The sequence below is a fragment of the Lissotriton helveticus genome, chromosome 10 (genome assembly GCF_964261635.1).
Source record: "Lissotriton helveticus chromosome 10, aLisHel1.1, whole genome shotgun sequence".
NCBI classification, from domain to species: Eukaryota; Metazoa; Chordata; class Amphibia; order Caudata; family Salamandridae; genus Lissotriton; species Lissotriton helveticus.
In genome coordinates this window covers 909,636,160-909,659,428 of record NC_136071.1, presented here as the reverse complement: position 1 = coordinate 909,659,428, position 23,269 = coordinate 909,636,160, and the positions used below count along the sequence as shown (strand labels likewise).

The following is a 23,269-nucleotide window of genomic DNA, read 5'->3' as shown; positions in this document are numbered from 1 at the left end:
AGCCACACACACACAGACCGAGCCACACACACACAGACCGAGCCACACACACACACAGACCGAGACACACACACAGACCGAGCCACACACACACAGACCGAGCCACACACACACAGACCGAGCCACACACACACAGACCGAGCCACACACACACAGACCGAGCCACACACACACACAGACTGAGCCACACACACACACAGACCGAGCCACACACACACACAGACCGAGCCACACACACACAGACAGAGCCACACACATGTACTCCATGGTTACGCGCAAATATTTTCACTGGGGCCAAAAAGCATGGTCTGTGGCTTGATCGAGGACCGTATTGCTGCCAGCGGGATAAGGTTCAGGTGGTGTGAGGTGGGCATAGGGGAAGTGAAGAATGTACATGGTGTGGACAGTAAATTATGGAATTATTTTCAGGGTCAAATCATATCCTTACTACGCCTTTATCCCCTTAATTATCATTAAGTGACAAAAGTGGGCGCCCACAGAAGGCCAAAATCAAGCTTGAGTCAGATATCTGACTCGGCTCAAGATACTCTTGAATCCCTGAGCCCAAAATGCACAAGCCTTCATGCCGGCTTCTTTCGGCCACCCACACTCTTAACCTCATGAGCCAGGAATTAAAGACAAAGCATTAACATTTAAAGTAAAATGTGACAGGGAAAGCAATACTAGTCTAGTAGATGAATTGCAATCCACTCCACAGAATTTGACATCATGCCACAAACTTTAACAGCACACCACATAATTGAACTCATAGATACCACTCCAAAACACAAAATACCATTCCACATAATTACACCATAACACAATTCCGGTACCGCATAATAACTATCCACATAATTCCACAGCACACAATGGCACATAAATCCACTACACTAATACACTCCATGCCACACAATTCCTCAACAAACTATTCCTTCCAACCCACATAATTTATCTACACACCACATGCATACACTCCATAAGACATTTACAATATCAAAAGTTCTAGCTCAAACAAATGCGTGACCGATTGCATGAGTGATTTCTAAATACCGATTCCTGAGCACATACCATATTAAAAGCGAAACTCCGAGTTCCAGAACGCAACCCGCTGTAGGGCAGAAAGTGTAACACGTGTCCTATGAGCACTTAGTAGTTGTGACTCGCAAGGTTAAAACTCCGCAAAGAGCTGCCAGTCTATTAGTGCCGCACATAGGCTGCCACTAAAACGCAGATTTGCATAGCCATTGTATCTGTTCCTCGGCTCCTGTTCGACCTTCCATTCTATGTCTACGTTCCTTCTAAACCGTCAAAACATTTGACAAAGGACGGATACACAAAAAGGGCGGCGCGAACGGGGGGAAGTTCATACTACAACTCCGAAACGGACACAAGTTGTCAGGCTACATTGCCTCCGATGAAACAAAATGGGGAGATACCCATAGAAACCCACAGGGTTCTAAATGGAGGCCAATGGCGTTGCGCCTGAATATGACCATTTAGGCAATGCATCCGAATCATGCCTGCGCAGCGGCCATTGCCTAATGGTAATGTTTTGTCATTCATTGTAGGAAACACAAAGAGAAATATAAGTAAAACAAAACAAACTGAATTAGCGCCATATACATAGTCTACGTATTACAAATTGTCAAATGTTTATCACCCTAAATATATCGGAAGACCCAAGATCGATTGACAACAATGTTAGTTGGTTCACCTCACCCCGGAGTTCTCCCACAGCACCATGTGTAACTAGCGTTGTAGTGCATGATATATCTTCGGAAATAGTTGCTTCCCTTAGTTCAAGCATTAAAAAGGCATTGGCCATTTCTCTATTCTTCGGACTTCTGAGCTGCGATCAGTGAATATTGGCACCCACGGAACAAAACATTACTGATATGATTACTGCAGAGGCCATGGCTTGCGTGTTCGACATCGACATCGACCTGGACCAGCCCGACGAGGCGGGCTCAGAAGAGGAGGAGGAAGGGGTAATGATCTGGGGAACTCTAGTGGGCACAGATGGGGGAATCCGTTGATAGGGCATAGGGAGGGTGACGGGCATAGGTGCGTCTACGGAGGAGAGTGAATTGTTGATGAATACGCACAAACAGGGGGCAGAGGCAAGAAAAGCGAGCACTCACCGCCTTGGGCGGAGGACTCTACGTTCTCCCTTGCTTCTCCGGCGGCGGTCAAGCAGAAATGGCTCTCCGAAAAGCCCCTTCTTTTTCCGACTGGGGGGGCGTGTTTTTCTTTCTCTCCTCTTCCCATTGGCTGGAATTTAAAATTCCAGGCAATGGGAAGAGGAGAGAAAGAAACGAAAAAACGCACCCCTCAATCCCAAAAAGACAGGGCTTAAATGGACAGACGCCGCTCTTCTCCAATGGCTGGCCTCCGTTTAGGAAGCCAGCCAATGGAGAAGAGGGGCGGGTTCAAGCCCCCACTCTAAGAAACATAAGATCTCGCCGGCGAGACAGCGCAAGCGCAGCCTACGCAGGCCGAGACCTAATAAACAAATTAAGTGTAAATAAATAAAGAAGCAAGGTGTACAGTTGACATTTTTTTAAACTTTCTTAAATGTTTGATGGAATTTCAAATTGGATGCTACAAAGGTCTGATTTAGAGTTTGGCTGGCAGGTTACACCAATATGACAAATATCCGGTCCGCCACATTGGATATAATTTGGGGTCCCGGCTTTATGGTATTTTTTATTTTTTTGTATTTTATTTTTTAACATTTGTCTGTTTATCCATATTGATTTTTTGACCATGCTATTGGTATTTTATCCATATTTATTTTGTGTTTTGAGAATGAATTGAGTCGTAAAATGGTACATCTCCATTTATTTAACTCTTCGATGTCTCCTACATGGATGTCTGTCACGTTTTAGCAAATTAAGTAGCCACATACAACAAAACAATGCACTCACAGGTACATATTAGCATTATACTACAAATATGTTAACCTATGCCTGTATTAAGGAAATTTCATCCTGTTTTTTTACTCTCCATGCTGTCTATTTGCTCAGTTGTTTCCTGGAATTCATGAAAGACAGCATGAAGAGTCTCACAAATAGCACCATTTTCAGTATTTTTCCTCTTATAAAAATAAATACAGGCAGGAAACGCATTGTTTTCTGTCTGTATTTATCTGTAAAAATCAGTAGAAACGGAAAACCAGGAGCCTTAGATATAATGTAGTTGTAATATGACAGACTGGATATCTGTCACATATGTGATGGAGTAAACCCATCCGCTCAACTCTAAATCATGCCCTAAGTTAATATCCTCAGATTGATTCTTGGAAGCAGTGCAAGTGAATCATACAGAATAAAGTATGTAAAATGAGTGGCCTCAATTAAATGTATAAACTGTTGGGGCAGAAAAGTCTTCTGCATGGTAATGGACATGCATCCCTGCCCTGAGTGCCCAACTGATCTGATGTCTGGGTCCATAAAGCAGATTTTTGTTGTGATACGCAAACACGGTTCATGCGTATGTCATGGCATAGGCCTGTTTCACAGACTTCAGTCTTGTTGGAAGGTGAGGGGCTCAACGCGTTACCCTCATATGGTTGAGAGGCTTCTTCCTTCACCAGGATTTAAGCAGCATGAACGCGGTAGCAGCACTATACCTTGTGGTGATCAGTAGGAAAGAGCCTGTCCTTTTAGGTCTCGCCTGGGCCAACGCATGCGCTTCTCTGCAAGACATTTTTTAAGGGAGTTTTTAAAGTGCTACCAAAGGCTTTTGCCGACCTCCAGCGTGCGGTTACGCGTGCGTGAACGTGCACAGCTGCCATCTGGCTTTTGTAATGGCTCATTTAGCCTTACAATGCTCTTCCAGCCCTCTCTCTGCTCTCAATATCCTCTCCCTCCCTCTTAGTCAGCTTCATTTTCCTTTTCATTCTCCTCCATTCCCCCTCTCTCTGCTCTCACTACCCCCTCTCTTCTCCCCCTCCCTGCTCGTCTGCTTCATTTGCCTTTTCTATCGTTGGGCCTAATATTTAAACCACAAACATTTTGGAACCTTTATCAGTGCAGTGCCATTTACTACCTTACAACAAGCCTTTCGCCCGCTCGAACAGCAAAGAACACTGCGTTCATCCTCGGCCCATCTGCTAACAGTTCCCCGCACAAGAAGGGCTAATTGGGGAGACAAACGCTTCACCGTTGCTACAGCTAGACTGTGGAACACTCTCCCTCTCCACATCAAGTGTGCACCAACTTTGCTCAATTTCAGAAAAAATCTGAAAACATGGTTGTTCCAGGCCTAGTCCCCCTTCTCTGACGGAGAGTTCTGTGACACAGCGCCGAGACACCCTCGGGTATTTGTGCGCTCTAAAAATCGCCAAAAATAAATAAATAAATAAATAAACATATCGTTAAGTACACCCACTCCCTCAATAACTAACTATACCACTCTCTCTCACTAACAGACTCACATAGTCACTATCATTAACAAACGCTCACTCAAAATAACCAACGCTACTACTCACTCTCTTACTAACTCTCCCACTCTGTCTCACTAACTCTCCCACATTGTATCACTAGACAAACTACACTCTCTCTCAATAACAAACTATCCCAATATCTCCCACTTACTAAATAACTCACTCTGTCACTCACTAGCTACATAACTCATCAACTCTCTCTCACTTATTAACTATCACACCCACTATGTCTCACTAACTGTCCAACTCGGTCACACTCATTAACTCGAACACTCTCTAACACTAACTAACTCCATCACACTAAATCAATAAATAACTTTTACATGCTCTCAATAACTAACTACCTCTCACACTCGCTTTAAAAAAATGAAGTATCAGTCACTCTCACTATATAACTCTCATACTCTCTATCACAAACTAACTATCCAACTCTCTCTCAATAACTAACTATAGCACACTCAAACCCTAACTAAATAACTCACTGACTCTCACTAACAAACTCACAATAACAAACTCTCACTATAAATAACAAACTACGTCTCCAAAAAACTATCACTAACTCTAAACGCTGGCTCAATAACTAACTCTCAAACTCTACCTCACTACCTATCTCCACTACTCTCTCTTAACTAATGGACACACTCACTCACTCACTCATTCTCAATAACAATCTATCACCGACAAACTCCCAATCACACTAGATCACTAACACACTCACAAAATCAAACTCCCAAAAAAACGCATTCACTCTACCACTCTCACTAACTAACTCTCACACTCTTAATCACTCGCTCACTAACTCTACCACTCTCTCTCAATCACCAACTCACTCAATCAGTCACTAATAAACTATATTTAAAACAGTTTCTCTGTCAGTCGATCTAACTCAATCCCTCCAACTCACTCACACACACTTACTCTCACTCAACTCTAAAACAATATCTTACTCACTCTCTTATACTCACTATTATGAACGCGCACTCACTCACTAACTGCCACGAACAAACTCTCACTTGAAAAATTAGAATCATTCTCACACTATCACTCACTACCAGTCTCAGTAACTGGCTCACTACCAAAAACATACACTAAATCACTCTCTCTAACTCACTCTCATAATTTGGTTCTCACTAATTTAATATCGTCAAATCACTCTCCATAACTCATTCTCAATTACTCAGTATCAATAACTCACTAACATACTCTCTTACAAACTATCACTAACAAAATACCAATAATTCACTCTTAAAAAAAGTTGCAATAACTTACTCTCCCAATCTCTCACGATAACTTAATAACTCTCACTAAGTTACTCACAAACTCATAATCGCTCACTCAATCTCACTAATTCATTCATACTAACTCACTCTCACTGACGCAGTACAGAAACTCACTTAACTAATATCGCTAATAAATTCTCAGTTGTACTGACTCATTTACTCACTATCTATCACTAACTAAAGAAGTAACACTTCCTGTCACTCTCAATAACTAAATCAACCACTCTAGCTCATGTATTACCTAACTGTCACTCTCACTAACAAACTCTCACACTATCTTTCACAAACTAACACACTCACACTAAATAACTAACACTCTATCACATACACACTCACAGTAGCAAACTGTTACAAAAACCCTTTATCTCTCAGACCATAACGCACAAACTCACTATAAAAAATAGCTCATTCTCTCTAACATACTCTCACCAATAAAGTTTCTCACTCACTATCACATTCTCACAAAAACTACATTAAAAAAACTCGCAAAATAAAAAAAAAACATATGCAATAGGTCTAGCTTTACACACATTATAACTGTTTGGACATGCAAAAAGTAATATTTTTGCACCAATGGTATTATACTGCATAACTACATAATGAAAAGGTCAAATAATATCTATTAGTTATCCATTCACATAGCCAATAGTTCTCGATTTTGGGACCTTATAAGTATTTAGTTATGCAGCAGAATATCCTTGGTGCAGCAGCACAAACTGTTGCATGGCTAAACACTCATAAGGTACCAAATGCGAGACCTATTGGCTATGCCAATACCTGTTTATCATGTCACTGGAGTGAAGCTTACAGGCTCACTCATTTTTAAAGTTGTACTGCTGTGTGCTTAACTCACTCTTGGCCTGCATTGGTTTGGTGTGTAGTGTTGCCCACTGCATGAGTGGCGCATCTGCAATGGGTGTATGTGTGCCTGGTAAGGGAACAATACAGGGATAATGCAGTTCTAAGCAGTGTGTACATGGTGAGTGCATGTGCTTGGTGTATGTGTGCCTGTGAATGGTCAATACATGGAGGGCAAAGGGCATTGCTGGGAGTGCATGCTAAATGTATGTGATGGACGAATGATTGCTTGTTAGTGGTACGGTGCATGGAGGGCCCTTGGTTCCATTTTGGAAGACCCGGTAGTGCATGGTGAAACATGGAGAGAAGGTAGATAAATCCCTCAACAAATTTGTTTAGTGCTGCATTCCTGTAGGCTGGGTGGGACACACTGAAGTGGGGGGGAGCCAGGCTTCACCTGTCCATTTCAGAGGGTACTCTTTGATTCAGTGACTAGTCAAAAGGAAGGGGCCTGGTCACATCTCAGGAAAGGGATAGGGCTGGTATGAGAACTATAAGAGTAGGACATGGGCCCGGGGCTAACCTTTTGATGCACACATAACTGACTGACCTCGGAGCCAGTAGTGATTCAGTGGGGGTACCTGGGTTCTAGTAATGATTAAGGGGGGGTTGTACAGAAGTCAAGGTAAAAAGACCTACTGTGTAGACGATTCTCAAATTGGTCTTGTTGGTAGACTGAATAATTATGTATGTTCTTATGGTTTTTGGCCCACGTGTTCTAATGGGACTAATGTGTTGTCTTTTAGTTTGTCATTGTTAGCCATTACCACGCATCGAATAAGCACAATTCTTAATCTTGCTGAGTTTGTTTATTCTCCATCATAACAGGCCCAAACCTCTGCTTTTTTTGTTTAGTTGATTCACATTTAATGCTCTAGTATATCAATTAAGTAGTAGGGAACTTCTGTGGGATTAGTAGCCTAATTGTGTTTTTTCTCAATTGACTAAGTTGTAAATAAGTTATTGAAGCTAGCATGTATTGCACTGCGATTAAATGTACTGACTTTTAAAATGTTGTATTTGCCTTAAGCTTTGTTGTATTTTAAATCTATTACTTAAATAGATGGTTGGACAGGAGTATTTTCATTTCTGAGAATCAAGTGGAGTGTGTCGTGTGAATGGGGGGGGGGCAATGGAGTAATGTGAAGGGATATCAGCGATCAGAAATTCTGAATTTCATACGATTTAGTGAAGTCTGTATAAACGTAGCCAATGAAGGAATCTTAAACTTTTCTCTAGCTGGCATTCACCTCCGTAGTTCGGACGCTAGTTAGCCAAGATCTTTTGTTTTTCCCAACAAAATAATTTACAAATATTTACATATAGATATATAAAGATACAGTGGTTTTCAGCCTGTTCCATTAATTCCTCTGTTGTAGTAGTATGCATATGTTGCTCTCTCCCACCAAAACGTGGCCTCCTGGGTCAGCCCACTGTCACTAGTGGTTTCCTTCTTTGTGAATGATGGCACTCTGCCAGAGTCTCCTAGCAGGGTGGCATTGTTGGAGAAATATATTTATCCTTAACTTTGGGGATATTATGTATCACTTAACGCTAACGCTTAAGGCAAACCAATTTTGGTTAATCTTTTTCTTCTTTTAAAAAAAAAAATAGGGGAATAGAAAAATTGAATGGATACCAGCTTGAAAATTATGCTTTAAAAGTCACGTACATCCCAGATGAAAGTGTAACCCCTCCAACAGCGCAGCAGCCTACACAGGGCAGACGTGGATTTGGACCCAGAGGACCACCTAGACAAGTATCACCAGGAGCAACAGTGAGGACAAAGCAACAATCTGATGTTCCACTTCGAATGTTGGTTCCCACGCAGTTTGTTGGAGCCATTATTGGAAAAGAAGGAGCTACTATAAGAAATATCACAAAGCAAACACAATCGAAGTAGGTTTGTCCGCTTGATATTCTTTCATATTAAAAAACATGTTTTTGTCCAGTAGTTAATGCAGAATGGATAGCAAAGCAGTTTGTCGTAGAAGCGAGTCTGGTAGAGTTTTTCCGATTTTTGCTTATGCTAAGAAATGCCTGACCTCATTACTGGTCATCTGCTTTTCTTCTACACTTCTCACTAGCTGGGTTAAACCTCTTTTCAGGTACCACTGAGAAACTGCAGTAGGCAGAACTAGACATCGACATCTCTAAACTATAGAAACACCTGCGTACAGGTCCTGTTATCTAAACTATTTGGTCACACATTCCCAACGAATAATTGTGAGTTTATTTTATTTTACGTAATATTTTAATCCTGTTGCTTTAGGAAATTGTCGCTATTATTGATAGTGATGGGGGTATCAGATCACTTTTCTCTTATTTAATTTTAATTGCCTTTTTTAAATGCCAGGGCTAGTTTTGCTGATGACTCATTTTAAAAATAAAAAATTCCGCATAAAACTTGCACTAATACAAAGCCAGTAGCTTTTGGGTTAACTTTCCATTTCTCCTTTTAAAATTGTTAAATAAAGAACCCTTTGGCCACCATTAATGCCCAATATTAAATTCAAGGTATGCTGCTTTTTGTCCAAAGCCATTCTTTTGAAACAACTTCCTTATTTAGTCATGTTTTCTGCAGTACTGGGTGTCAAAAATCTTTACAGCTGGAATTTCCTTTCAGTGGAAGTATAGAAGGTGAAAACTGTATTGTCCCAGAAACCAGTTTACTGGCGCCACAACTGCCACATGAAATTCTGATTCTCAACATTAGAACTCAATCCAGGAGTCTTTTGGTATATTGTTTAACTGACTGAAAAGTTATTTTCACCTAATTTTTCCCCGAGTCAGAATGCATTCAAATGTGTGTAGCTACACCTATTAGAGCAGGAAAAGTAGCTTGTTAAAAGTAATTGAAAACTACATTTAAAGGATAGGGTTGGAGTAAATGATTCTGGAAAGAATAAAATGTTAAAATGATAAATTAAGAATAATAGGTAGTTGGGATTTAGGTAATGTTATGATGCATGTGAAACTTACATTTATGATGTCCTAGTGGGTGGGTGCAGTAGGTCGATCTGGTGTTGGTCAGTGTAGTAATGTGTAGAGAGGAGCATAAGAGCGTAAGGTAGGTCTAATATACCCCCATTCCAATTATTCAAGGACTCGCTTAGAGTAGATCCTGTCAGTTGTGATGGGGGAGCGGGAGGAAGACCACCCCTTCCCAGGAGATGTTGTGAGAAAGTATGCCGACAGCCTGATTTCTGTTGCCAGCAGAGATAATATTGAGTACTTGCTTGACATTGAAGAGAAGGTAAATGTCCGGAAGTATTAGCCACCAATATGCTTCTTTCAAGTACAAAGTGGCCAAGGCACTGGTGGTTGACGGATCTCCACCAAATGTACGAAAGTCCTTCAACTGAACTTGTGTAGACAGAATCTGTAAATTCTACATCCCAGCAGGTCCCCCTTAAACTTAGCTGCATGGCTCATGAACACAGTGTGGTGTGTGGCAACTTATGTTTGCTGCAAGACGAAATTAACATAATGAATAAAATGGAAGCACAACTGTTTCTGGTGGATACTTTAAGTCATAGATCCTTCACCTTGTAAATCTCCCCAAGGACCAGACAGGATGCAGAAACACTTTGCAATAGCGTGCTAGAAGATCGTGCCATCGACCACTGTTGCAGCTCTGTCCTCTCTCTGAGCACAGAGGCACACACAGGCATCACCACTGTATGCTTATGTTGGTTCCTCTTTTTTTTCATGCGCTTTCTAGATCTGAAGCTCTGCTGTTTGTTTATTTACTTAGCATTTCAGTGTACAGGGATTCCTCCTTCCCCACCTACCACTCAGCCCCACCAAAGCCACTGGCTTTACACTGTGCAGCATATCTCCCAAGCAGACATGAGCCTCCATAAACTGTCCTTGGTAGCAAAGACAATTCCAAGTCCTGTGGCAAAAGCTCTTTGATGCATCTGGCATTCAAAGGACATCAGGAAGCTGGAAGCCTGACTTTAAGTACCTAAGCCATTGTGGTGTTTCCCTTTCCCATCCTATTAAGCCCAACACCGAGTCAAATGATTAGTCTAGAAAAACACAAAAGTCCAAGCAAGGCTCTTTGCATCTTATAAGATACCATCAAGAGTGAGGTCTCATGGTTGATTGTTGAGTGGGTCGACTCTGGCTTGGACCTCTCAATCGGAATTGGTTCTGTTTTTTAGACTAATGTATCCAGTGTTCCAGGGGCATGTCTACTCTACTGCCGAATGCAACCATCAAGGAGTCTACACTGCATTTTTTTAATGATCGTTCCAGATCCCTCTGGCTTACCTTTTGGATGACCACTACCCTTTGCCACTAATCCATACCGTTCTGGTGGCAGATGGTGCTTGAACTGCTTCTCTGCAGGTTCTGATGGTAATACCTGTGTTGGTGTCTACTCCAGCTCCAGAGGTGCGGGTAACCGATTCAGTCCAACTAATATTTTGAATTAGGAACCAGCTTCAGCAAGACTAAGCCTCATTGCATCTAATACCATTAGCATGGAAGAATCCCAGATTAAGAATCTCTCCTTGTTCTTTGACTCTGTGGCAGTGCGTCATAAAGCTAGAGCCCCTCTTTGGCTCTCATTTGGATACATTTCAAGGCCTGGAGCATATTCACCACAATTCCCCACTCAACATCCATGTGTACTCCAACTTTGTTGAGCCCACTTCCCGTCACCAGCGATTGCTACCCCACCTTCTCTCCTGACCTATCCACTCTAGATTCTTCCTCCTCCGGCTGGGCTTGAGATCAATCTGTGATTTACCAATCCAATGCATGTGCTTCCCCTGCCCATATTCGGGCAAACAGATCCACTCATTCCTGGATCCTCTCCCTTCCATTCGCTCTTTCTTCTGTCCGTTGAAATCTCCAGCGAGGTTTCCTCAGGTACTCCCGCAGCGCCCCTATGTGCTCGGAAACCTCTTCCGAATCTGTACCCCCTAACTTGATTAACCTCTTGCCACCCACGTCACCTGCGAAGCCCATAATCCCCCTACCTATCCTCCTCTCCCTGCCCCCATCTCCACCCTGACCCACAAATACCCCATGGTCCCAATAATGCCTTTTCCTCTCACCCTCACCTCCAATGTAACAATGCCTTGACTCAGATGGAAATGGTAGATGTCCATGACCTCAGAGTTCCACAATACCTCTATTTTGAACGTCCTTGCTCTATCACCATCCCCGCCCCACCCCTTTAAGCAAAAAAAAAGTTCGCCAAAGTCTCCAAACCTTAGTTCAATGACAGCCTAAACTATGAAAGAACTTGGAGATCCGTACCATCCGCATATAACAGACAACTCAAAAATCAAAGGCCAACTTCTTTAGAACCCAGCAAAACCAAGCCACAAATCAACCCCAAAAAAACGTTTTTAAATAGTCCGGCAACAATCGCTCAACGCTCCAAACTCTCTCGACTTTGGGTCCGTCACTCCCCCAAATTGTGAGAAGCTGGCTTACTTCTTGGGAAGAACTAAAACAATTTAAAACAACCTACAATAAACGAGGTAACTACTCCCAGCTGCCTCACACTTCTTTCCACTCACCTCCAAGGCAGCGGATCGGCTTGGTCCACCTGGGTAGGTCCCCAAAAACAATGCCTCCTGGCACACTTTAACTCCCCTCAATGAAAGTGACATCTGTAACATTCTTCAAGCTTTAAACCCATCTAATCACTTCATCGACCTACTACCTCCGACATTCTTCAAGGAGATCAAAGCTGCTGTTCTCCACCTATGGTATAGGATTGTTAATGCCTCTCTACTCCAAGGCAATCTTCCTTGATTGCCTAAAAGTAGGGCAGGTAACCCCCATTTAAAAAATAAAACGGAAGGCCGATTGTTCAGATCTTAACAACTTCCACCCTTTCTCCAGCAACCCCCACTCTGGCGAACTTCCCTTAACGCTGCTGCCAAACTTTTCTCCGGAACAAAAATAATCACATATCCCTGGCTCTAAAAGCACTGAACTGGCTCCCTTATGAGTCAACAATACAGCCAAAGATTGCATGCATGACACATAAAGCCCTGCATTTCAAGACCTCCCAGATATTTGGCACAAAAGCTAGAATATGTTTTCCATTTATAGCTTGCATGGCTACTCCAAGGAGTGTCTTGGTGCAAACCATGAGAAGCCATGAGACCCATTTATGCAAATAAAAATCTTTTCAGTAGCTTTTTAAACAGAATGGGATCTTGTATGTTCCGAAGATCAAACTGCAACGCATTCCAAGCTACCCTGTCTTTCAAGGCAAGGGAACTGCCTCCCATCCTTTGCAGCCGGAAGCATGGGACCAGGGCCCGTAGTTGTGATGAAAAACGCAGATGTATCGCCGGCGCATAGACAGAAAAGCGCTTTTGTAAATAGATAGGGCCTGAGGCATGCAAGGCACGTTTGGGGGAGGGTGACCTTGTTTCATTTCAATTTTGTAGATGCCAGCTACTGAAAGATTTTCATCAAACAGTTTTGAGCCAGAGAGGTGGAATTCTCCTTTTTTCCCCCAGGTAAACAGCAGCTGGGTATCTTCGGCATAGGCAATGATTTTGGGCCCAGGTCCTTCGCCAATTGAACCAACTGGGTGACATGTTAAAATGGAGGGCTCAGGCAAGGCTCCGGGCCCCAATGGCTTTCAGTGCAAATTCTTTAAAATATGTCACGACGAGGCTCCCCCTATCAAGAGGCGCTACAAACTGCGGTTCAGGAGGGACAACTTCCCCTGGACTGCATACATGCTATGGTGGTAGACTTCCTCAAACTAAATCAGTTCCCGGAGTGCCACTCTTCGTATCGCCCAATTTCTCTCATGAATATCCAGGCCAAACTGCTTGCCAAAGTATTAGCCAATGGACTCATGCCGTATATACCAAAATTAGTTCACCCAGATCTATCTTGCTTCATACCACGGTGTTCTACACACCACAATATCGGGCATGCCCATTACGCCATAGTAGCCCTCAGTCGCCTGGGGGGGCGGGGGTTGGTTAATTCTCACACACACAACAGATGAGGGGGTTGGAGGAAACGTCCCACTCCGACTTCCTATTACACAGCTTTACACGCACATATAAAAGGGGCTGATCAGAGTAAGTCGCTACAATGCAGAGGTAAGTTGGCAAGACATGTTAAAACTGCCCTCACCCACAGAAATCTTTGGCATGCCTCATCATAGGGCTGCTAACACACCTCCGCGCAAGCCAACGATAGAGGTGGAGCAACAGGGAGGGGGAGACAAGACAAATAAAGAAGTAATGCGGGATCAACAAAGAAAAAGGTGCAGAACAAATGTTAAAAGTAACACAGGGAACTTTAAATTCCCCTTTATTATTGAACTCCCTGGTTAGATTAAAAAGGTTTTGAAAAACCCTGTGGAGGGTGGTAAATTGGGTTCTAATGGACCTACTACCCCACCACTCTGCAAACTGTTGACATGTTTCAGCCAGCTTATGCGTTGTCCCCGGGTTTCATCAAGGCTATAAAGAAAGATCCCTAGTACACTCTCCCTGCCTCCTACCTTGTGGAGTAGAGCAAAGTCACAATCTGAGCCAATGCTCATGCCAATTAAGTTTCGTAACTTACTCCGAGAATCATTCCTATAAGCAATGAGAAAGTTACACAAGTAAACTCTCAGCACACTTACCGGGACCGCTGTTTTTGTTCCTCTCCTACGGGCTCCTGCCACAAGCCCAGGTCTCCCCCAGCCGCCGCAGACTCCATTCCACACTGCGTCGCGGCCGCCGGGAGGGAGGGGACCACAGTGACGCCGCCATCATTCAGCGTGCGCCCGGAGGCGCTTAAAAAGCACAGAGACCCTCCGCGCCGCGGGATCGCACCGGAAGAAGCCCGGGCCGTCGGGGGCCAAAGGAGGCCAGGCTGGGCCACCCCATTTAACTTTTGTTTTAAAGCTCTTTCTCAAGGAACCCAGGTATGTGACATTCGCACTCAGTGCCACTTGAAATACATTGCTGTATAAACGCTGCCCCACTGTCTGATCTCAAATAACAATGGAAACCTCTGCCAAAATGAGTAAACGAAAGGGGGTTGTTGGTACTTTAGATGACTTTTTTACAAGAGCGGAATCTGTGATAATACACAAAATACAGGCAACCGAGAGACGTCTGTCACTAGACCTTGTTCCGCTACATCCCCGTCTGTCAACTGGGGGGGACCAAGCATTTAACGTCAGCAGGGTGTTTAACGCCCTTACCTGTGCCCCTAAGCCCCACTATTGTTATCACAAACAATAATTCTTCACCCGCACTCACCAACCTGGACCTAAGTGCACCTGCCAACAATACCAGAGGGAGTAAGTTGGCCAGAGGGCAGTTATTAGTTGCCACAGCCGTTGGGAGAAAGAAAGAAAATTGCTGCCAAACTAAACCAATCAAAGCTGAGGCAAAAACATACAGACACTAATATTGGCACCTCATGCAGCAGGGATGTCACTGGAGGTGATGGCCTGGTTGCAGTTCGGCGATGCAATTCTACCTCAATCCAGACTGAAGAACTGTGGGACCCTAACCCTAATACTACTGATATGGGAATTGAGATTTTAAATACCATGATGGAAGCTTTTGAGTCAAGACTGGATAATGTGATGGACATCTTTGGAAAGAAACTCGATGTCCTTTGGATGTCTATGTCCAAGAAACATACTGATATAGTTAACATAAACAAGGGTGGGGTTCAGTCAAATGGTCAAATCACCAGTAATGGCGATCTCTAAACCAAAGGGCAGTAGACCCCATAGCTCTTTCTCAAGCTACCGTCTGCCACCAGCGTGGGACGGAGGGAGCCTCTTTGGTTACACACGACGGCAACCTAGATGGAAGTAGTAGGTCAACACTAAAGGCCGGGACAAGTACTCCTAGGCGGGGTATTACTCAGGGCAGGCAGCCAAAGCAGGCCCTAAGCCAGTTAATATTATCACCACGGGGAATAGAGATATTGGGAAATCTGGCTCCCACCGCACCCCAAGGAACAACCCTAACCCAGACGTCCTCCTCCGCCCCATATGTACTTGTGCTAGCAGGCATCCCGGCACTTAGGGAGGGGCATATAGAGTCCAGGAGCGATCTGCATAATAAATCATCAGACTGGCTCCATAAACATAAAAAGTTTGACTTGCGTAGGATGGACGAAATTATTATGGCTAGGCGAGTGGGTTGGGTCGACCTTCAAATAAATCTATAGAAGGGGACTGCATTATCCTAAACTTCAGGAGACCCCAGATGGTCCGTAGTTTACTGTCCATTATGGATGAATCATTTAATCCCCCACCAATATTAGCTCACTTCCCCTGGGCTACTTCTATAAGCCACCTCTAATCCCAAATGGCAGTATTGATACAGCCATGCCCCTTTCTAACGGTTACCACGCTATTTCCTCTCTGGAGTCACAAGATTGACTACTAGATATGGTCCCCAATGCATGTGCAAATGTCAGGTCACCCATAAATAACCCCCCTAGAGCTAATTATACAGAAAAAAAGGTTAGACCCACTAATAAGTGACAAAGATATTAGCCTGAGCGTCTTGAGCTGGAACGTGGCAGGTCTACGCTCAAAGCTTGATAATATAGATTGGGTAAATATGATTAGGTCCTACGACATTGTAATGTTTCAAGAAACGTGGGCCACAGAAGAGCTGTTTATCAATGGCTTCCATTGTTTCAGCGCACCATCCATGTCCCTAGGATGGGGAGACCCTCTGGAGGTCTCTTCCTGGGAATTAATGTGGCCGCTGGTGGTAGAGCTAAGGTAATCCCATCAGACAGCTTAGACTACCAAGCAGTCTTGTACAAAAGAGGGATTCATTTCCATCTGATTAATTTTTATAACAAAGATTTTCAGTCAGTCCCAAATAAGAGCTTTATAAAGCTCTTTGATTTTATATCGGAACTGGATAACCATTCTATTAATGGGGGATCCACTGGGCCTAATACAGGGCGGTGATTTTAATGCCAAACTCTCGGAAATAGACTCTGAAACTGAGTTAGCCTATCACAGCCGATCACATCAGGGATGTTGGGAAGATCTGTCAGACGATCAAGACCTTTCTTTCCAAACCCTCTGTAGAAATGGCAATTAACCCTAGGTGGTTCAATAAGGAGTGCTCTTTAGCTATAAGGAGGCTGCGCAGTGCCCTCTCAGCTACTCCAAGGTGCCCGTCCGAGGTTAAACTGGCCAGGAAAATCTACAAGAAGGTAACTAATGATAGGAAGAAGGAGCTTCTGATAGACAAATGGGACAAATTAATTGAGGCCGCTACCCTGAATAAGGGCAGTAACTTCTGGGCAGCGGTCCGTGACGTTCGATCAACTGGTCAATCAGCATCGCCCATCGGCTGTAATATAGCCAGTGAGCCATGGGTGGAACACTTCTCGGGTATTTATACCCCTCCGCCCCCACATGATGACCTTTTTAAACCTGGCAGTCCAGTCCCTATAGATATAAGTATCTCTGAAGTAACGGAAGCTATTAATCAGAGCTTAGGCAACAAGGCCCCGGGCCCGGATGGGCTCCCAATTGACTAAGTGGAACCCGGTATTTTGGGCCCCCTTACTCCTGAACGTTTTTAATAATCTAACCCAGACCACTATACCTGCGACCTGGGCAAGAAGCATTATAGTGCCGATTTTTAAGAAGGGAGATAGATTGCTCCCATGCAATTACAGGACGATCTCTCTCATAGATAATACCCTTAAAATTTTAGGGAGAGACCTATATAATAAAATCTTAAAATGGACAGAGGTAAATGCTATTCTGGACCCATGATAGTTATGTGGATGCGTGAGGAGCACTCCGGTTAAACTTGTTTATCACTTTTAAGGACCGGTGCTGCGACTAATAAGGGTAGTCACTCCTTGTTCAAAATTCTTTTACAGAATGCACAGTAAAAGATGAGCATGTATTAAAGATAAGTGTTTCCTGGTTTAGCATTTAAAGGAAATTTCTTTTTGAAGCTGGTTAAGGTGTACACACACACCAAGTGCACAGTGCGCGCCTAGGTGGGTTTGTTAACCTGCCATAACTCACATTCTGGACCCATGCCAGCTGGGGTTTAGGGGTAGGGTAGGAACAGTTGAACAATGCCTCAATTTAAATTTACTTCTAGGAAAATACAACATTGCTAAGAGGGCCCCCATCTATATGGCTTTCATGGATTTGTCCACAGCTTTTGACCTAGTTAATAGGTCGAAGCTGTGGGCTATCCTTGTGGCTGGTGGGTTGGACGTAGCATTGGTAAACTTCCTAGCCTACCTACATCGAGATCTCTAAGCCCAAGTAAGGATAGGGAAGGGTGGTGAGGTTTCAGAGATCATTAATATTGGCAGGGGTGTCAGACAAGGGTGCGTGTTGGCACCCCTGCTTTTTATCATCTATATAAATGGGCTCAATTCTTCCCTGAAAATGGCCACCAAAGATGTCCCATATGTTGGAAAAGAGCCCATCCCGGTACTTCTCTATGCGGATGACGCGGTTCTGATAGGTCGTACCCCTAATTCCATGCGTCTTCTTGTCCAAGGTTTTAATCATTACATGAAGGAATTAGACCTCAGGGTAAATTAAAAAAAATCTTTTCTTATGAGCAGTGGGCCTGGGAAGTGCGACATGGGATCCTTAACAACAGATGGTCAAAAACTGACCTCTGTAAAATCTTTTGTTTATTTAGGGCTGGCCTTTGCTGCGAACGGCTCCTGGAGCGAGCATATTGCTCACGCCAGGAGCAAATTCTCAAAGGCCTCCAATTCTATTTTAAGTTTACCTTGCCCTAAGACCACAGGTGCCCTCGCAGCAATCCAGAAAATATATAAATTACAATGTGCCCCGGTGGCAACCTCCGGCGCAGAGATTTGGGGAATTGCTAATTGTTCAGCAATCCAGCTAGAAGAGAACAGGTTCTGCAGGAAATTGCTGTGCACCCCTATCTCTACTCCCCAAAACATATGTCACAAGGAGCTTAACATTGATTCTATAATTGATTTTATTCGAGCACGCCCGGCACTTATGTGGGTCTCAGTGTGGAAGAACGAGGCAGCACTTCTGACACAACAGATTATAAAGGATTGTCTCCAGTGCGACAAAGGCCTCAATTCCATGGTTAAGCGGTGTCACTTCTAGTTTGCGTAGCATAAATAGAGAAAGTCTTTTCCTGGATCCCACTCTGTATCAGTCCCAAAAAAGGAAATTCGAGACGCTCTTTATCAACTTTATAATAACGAGCGGCTAGTGGTGGAGTCCAGGAAAACCATGGTGTACAACTACCTGGCCATAGAACAGTATAGCCTTCCGCTTCACCTGTATTTGACCCTCCCGATGAGTCTCTGGGAAAGGAGGGTCCTGTTGCGATTCAGGGCAGGTACAATTCGATTTGCACTCTGTTTCCCATTAGGCTTCAACAAAAATGAAAATCAAATTTTGTGTCCGTGTGACGATCGGAGTGAGCAAACCACCATGCACTTTATATTTCTTTGTAAATATTACTGTATATACTTTAAACAGCTGCTTTACCCATATTTTAACAAGCGAAGACCAATTAGCCTGGAGCAAGCATATCGTCACATGTTAGACCTAGACAATGTTGATTTGATTTTTCGCACAGGCACTTTTCTTATAAGGGCACAGAGGTCAATGCTGGTTCCCTGACCCCCATGAAATGTGTTAACTGCTCTATTTTATTAATTGTATCCATTGTTTGTCGACTGCCCACGCACTAGCCACTTTCTGATATACATATATTCGTATTTTATTCTTTTTAGGTCTCGCCTGTCGATGCGCATGCGCATCGAGCTTGCGAGCCTATTGCGGCTTAACCACGCTTTAACTAACAAGCAAGGAATCGTGGCGATTCCTTGCAGTGCCCGTGACTTTAAAGCTCAATGCGCATGTGCATTGAGCTTAAAAGCGCGTGCACATCAGTTCCCTCAGCCGCAATCGCCGTCTGTTCCCTCAGCCGCATTCCTCCGACACCTTTTGAAGTGAAGCTTAGCTTCACTTCAAAGGCCCCGGCTTCTTCACACCCACATGCCGCTCTCCCCGCTCCGCCCCCTCCCCTGCCCGCCGTGTGCATTTCTCCTCCACCCCCTCCCCACAGCAATGCCCTCCGTCTTGTTTTTTTTATTTTAACTTTCAGCGCAAGGATCCCGCTTGTTCTTTATTTATTAAACACACGCTTCGCTCTTTCTCTTCTGCTTCTTCCACTCGCAATCTGCTTTTTATATTTTTTCCTTCTTTCCTCGCCCACTCTTTCCATTTTACTTCAGCTTTTTCCATTTTTTTTGCCCCTCTGACTCACACCCGATCTCCCGCCTTCTTTTCCGTCTTATTATAGCCTCTATGTGCTCTCACCTCAAACAATTCTACCCTTCACTACGACACTCCCGCCATTTCACCCCTTCTTTACTCATTCACACTCAATTTCCCGTCTTTTCCCCTTTCCTCTCATTTCTTTTTTTCCTCACACTTCGTCCTATCTATATTTACCCATCTCCAGCCCTACTCTTCTCCATCTTCTTGCTCACGTTGCCCCTACAAACTTTTCTTCCTTCGCACTCGGTTTTCCTGCCCATGTCTTACACGCTCCCCCAGAGTCTCTTCTCGTCGCTGGCAGCCTCACCTTCTTTCTTCACCCTTCCTTCTCGCTCACGTTAGCCCTACAAACTTTTCTTCACACGCACTCGGTTTTCCTGCCCATGTCTTACACGCTGCCCCCAGAGTCTCTCCTCGTCGCTGGCAGCCTCACCTTCTTTCTTCACCCCTTCTTTTCTTCTTATCTCTCTTTTACACGCTTCTGCTCATCTTTTCATCTTTCACCTCCCATCTCCACGACACTCCCGCCATTTCACCCCTTCTTCACTTATTCACACTCAATTTCCCGTCTTTTCCCGAGACCGGAACTGTCTGGGGAAATCTGGGACGTCTGGTCACCCCATCAATACAGCATTTCATAACAATCAATAAATAAATACCCAGCCTGTGCTTTTCGCGACCTCTTGTGGACACTACGTTTAGAATGTGTGCAATATAATAAATAACAATTGTGAGTGACTGACTAGACAGTTGCTCCAGATACACAATATTGCTTGTACATACAGTGAACATGACACACTGACTTTCCTTGGCGCACTCATGCCGATGTTGTCAGGACATTGCAGGTGGGGTCAAGTTAATGTTTAAAAACCATTACTTTGGGCCGCTTCCGTGTACTGCATGAGCAGTCCCTGTAACTTCTGCAGGCCAGCTGCTGCTGAGACGCTGACACTCTCCCGCTTTCTGCTTGGCGCCACCAGCCCTTCCTCCCCTCCTCCCCCCCTCCTTCCAGGGACGACCACCGTCTCACACCCCATCCCCATATGCTCCTTCCCTCCCACTCGCTGGCTCCCCCTCCCCCCCCCCCCCCCCCCCACCAGGCTCTCAATGCTTGTTTTAAACCAAGGCAGCGGGGGCTCTTCAGCGTGTCCGACTCAACATTTATCCAGTGACTCAACAAAACAACATTTAATCAAGAAAACTGCACTCAAATCATCGTAGGTTCCCAGCTTGACAAAATGTGTGATCGTTGTCAAATGACTTTGCTTCACCGTGCATCGGTTTACTCGAGAGTCGAATCCGAGACCTCTTGTGGACACTACGTTTAGAATGTGTGCAATATAATAAATAACACCCACCAGGCTCTCAATGCTTGTTTTAAACCAAGGCAGCGGGGGCTCTTCAGCGTCTCCTTTGCCTAAAACTCACATGGTCGCTCTTGGATTTATTTTTATTGGCCATTAACTCTGTGGTTTGCGCACTCTGTCAATTTTTTACAAACAATTTTTTATATTCTCCCACTGGGCAAAGTAACATTTGCTGTGGGCTTAAAAATATCAGCATTCGTTAATCACTCGTGCATGGCTTACTTTTTTTGGTATCACTTGTTCTCTCTCTCTCTCCCTCCCTCCCATAACTCTCTCTCTCTCTCTCTCTCTCTCTCTCTCTCCCATAACTCTCTCTCTCTCTCTCTCTCTCCCTTCTCTCTTTCTCTCTCTCTCTCCCTCCCTCCCTCCCTTAACTCTCTCTCTCTCTTTCGCTTCCCTTCATTTACTCGCACACGCAACGCCACTCGCACACGCAACGCCACTCGCACACGCAACGCCACTCGCACACGCAACGCCACTCGCACACGCAACGCCACTCGCACACGCAACGCCACTCGCACACGCAACGCCACTCGCACACGCAACGCCACTCGCACACGCAACGCCACTCGCCCACGCAACGCCACTCGCCCACGCAACGCCACTCGCCCACGCAACGCCACTCGCCCACGCAACGCCACTCGCCCACGCAACGCCACTCGCCCACGCAACGCCACTCGCCCACGCAACGCCACTCGCCCACGCAACGCCACTCGCCCACGCAACGCCACTCGCCCACGCCACGCCACTCGCCCACGCCACGCCACTCGCCCACGCCACTCGCCCACGCCACGCCACTCGCCCACGCCACGCCACTCGCCCACGCCACGCCACTCGCACACGCCACGCCACTCGCCCACGCCACGCCACTCGCCCACGCCACTCGCCCACGCCACGCCACTCGCCCACGCCACGCCACTCGGCCACGCCACTCGCCCACGCCACGCCACTCGCCCACGCCACGCCACTCGCCCACGCCACGCCACTCGCCCACGCCACTCGCCCACGCCATGCCACTCGCCCACGCCACGCCACTCGCCCACGCCACGCCACTCGCCCACGCCACGCCACTCGCCCACGCCACGCCACTCGCCCACGCCACGCCACTCGCCCACGCCACGCCACTCGCCCACGCCACGCCACTCGCCCACGCCACTCGCCCACGCCACGCCACTCGCCCACGCCACGCCACTCGGCCACGCCACTCGCCCACGCCACGCCACTCGCCCACGCCACGCCACTCGGCCACGCCACGCCACTCGCCCACGCCACGCCACTCGCCCACGCAACGCCACTCGCCCACGCAACGCCACTCGCCCACGCAACGCCACTCATCCATTTGCAAAACGGAAAATGTTAAACTCTTTTATTGCGAGACCTATTGCATTTTCAATGCTTGTTAAGATATATGTCCATCGTATTTTATATTTGTAATTACTGTAATGCTTTATATATTGTGCTTTTATGGTTACGATTGTATCCGAATAAAGATGTTCTGAAGTAAACACACAACAGTACCCATACTAGTGAATATAATAACATTAACGAAAATTTACAACATGTGGTCTCGCCCCTCAGGACAAATAGTGCGACCCGGTGAATGGTATACAAAGGTGTGAGCATCCCCGGTATACAGGACTAATCGTCCCGTGTGAGCGTACTAGTTCCGCTCTTTAAATAAAACATACACAGGGGGGCATCATTACCCCGTAAATTAACACAACCATGTGCTCGAAATCCCTTACCGAGTTTCATTGATAAAAATACTTGAACTGGTGGGGGAGCGAGGACAGCTCCCTGTAGTCACACTCTGCATTAACAAAGACATAAGATGTTAATTACATGACCAGATGGTCGGTAAGTGGGCCTGTCCGGAGATGCTATGTTTGGCCGGAGATATTCTGCCCAATTCCAAAGTTGTTACATTAGTGAAATTGCCCGGTTGCCATGGTGGCTTTGAGGTAAAAACAGCCCCAATATATATTTTTTTTAACAAAATGTTGATTACTTTCCAAAA

General features: G+C 45.2%; 1 protein-coding gene across 1 annotated transcript in view; it reads left to right on the top strand.

Annotated features, from left to right (window-relative positions):
* Nucleotides 1-23,269, top strand: part of IGF2BP3 (insulin like growth factor 2 mRNA binding protein 3) — a 1,020,294-nt gene that overhangs the window by 503,364 nt on the left and 493,661 nt on the right. The window contains exon 6 of the mRNA XM_078663554.1: nucleotides 8,200-8,484. Within this exon, the coding sequence (XP_078519680.1) occupies nucleotides 8,200-8,484 (285 nt within the window). The remainder of the gene's footprint in view (nucleotides 1-8,199; nucleotides 8,485-23,269) is intronic.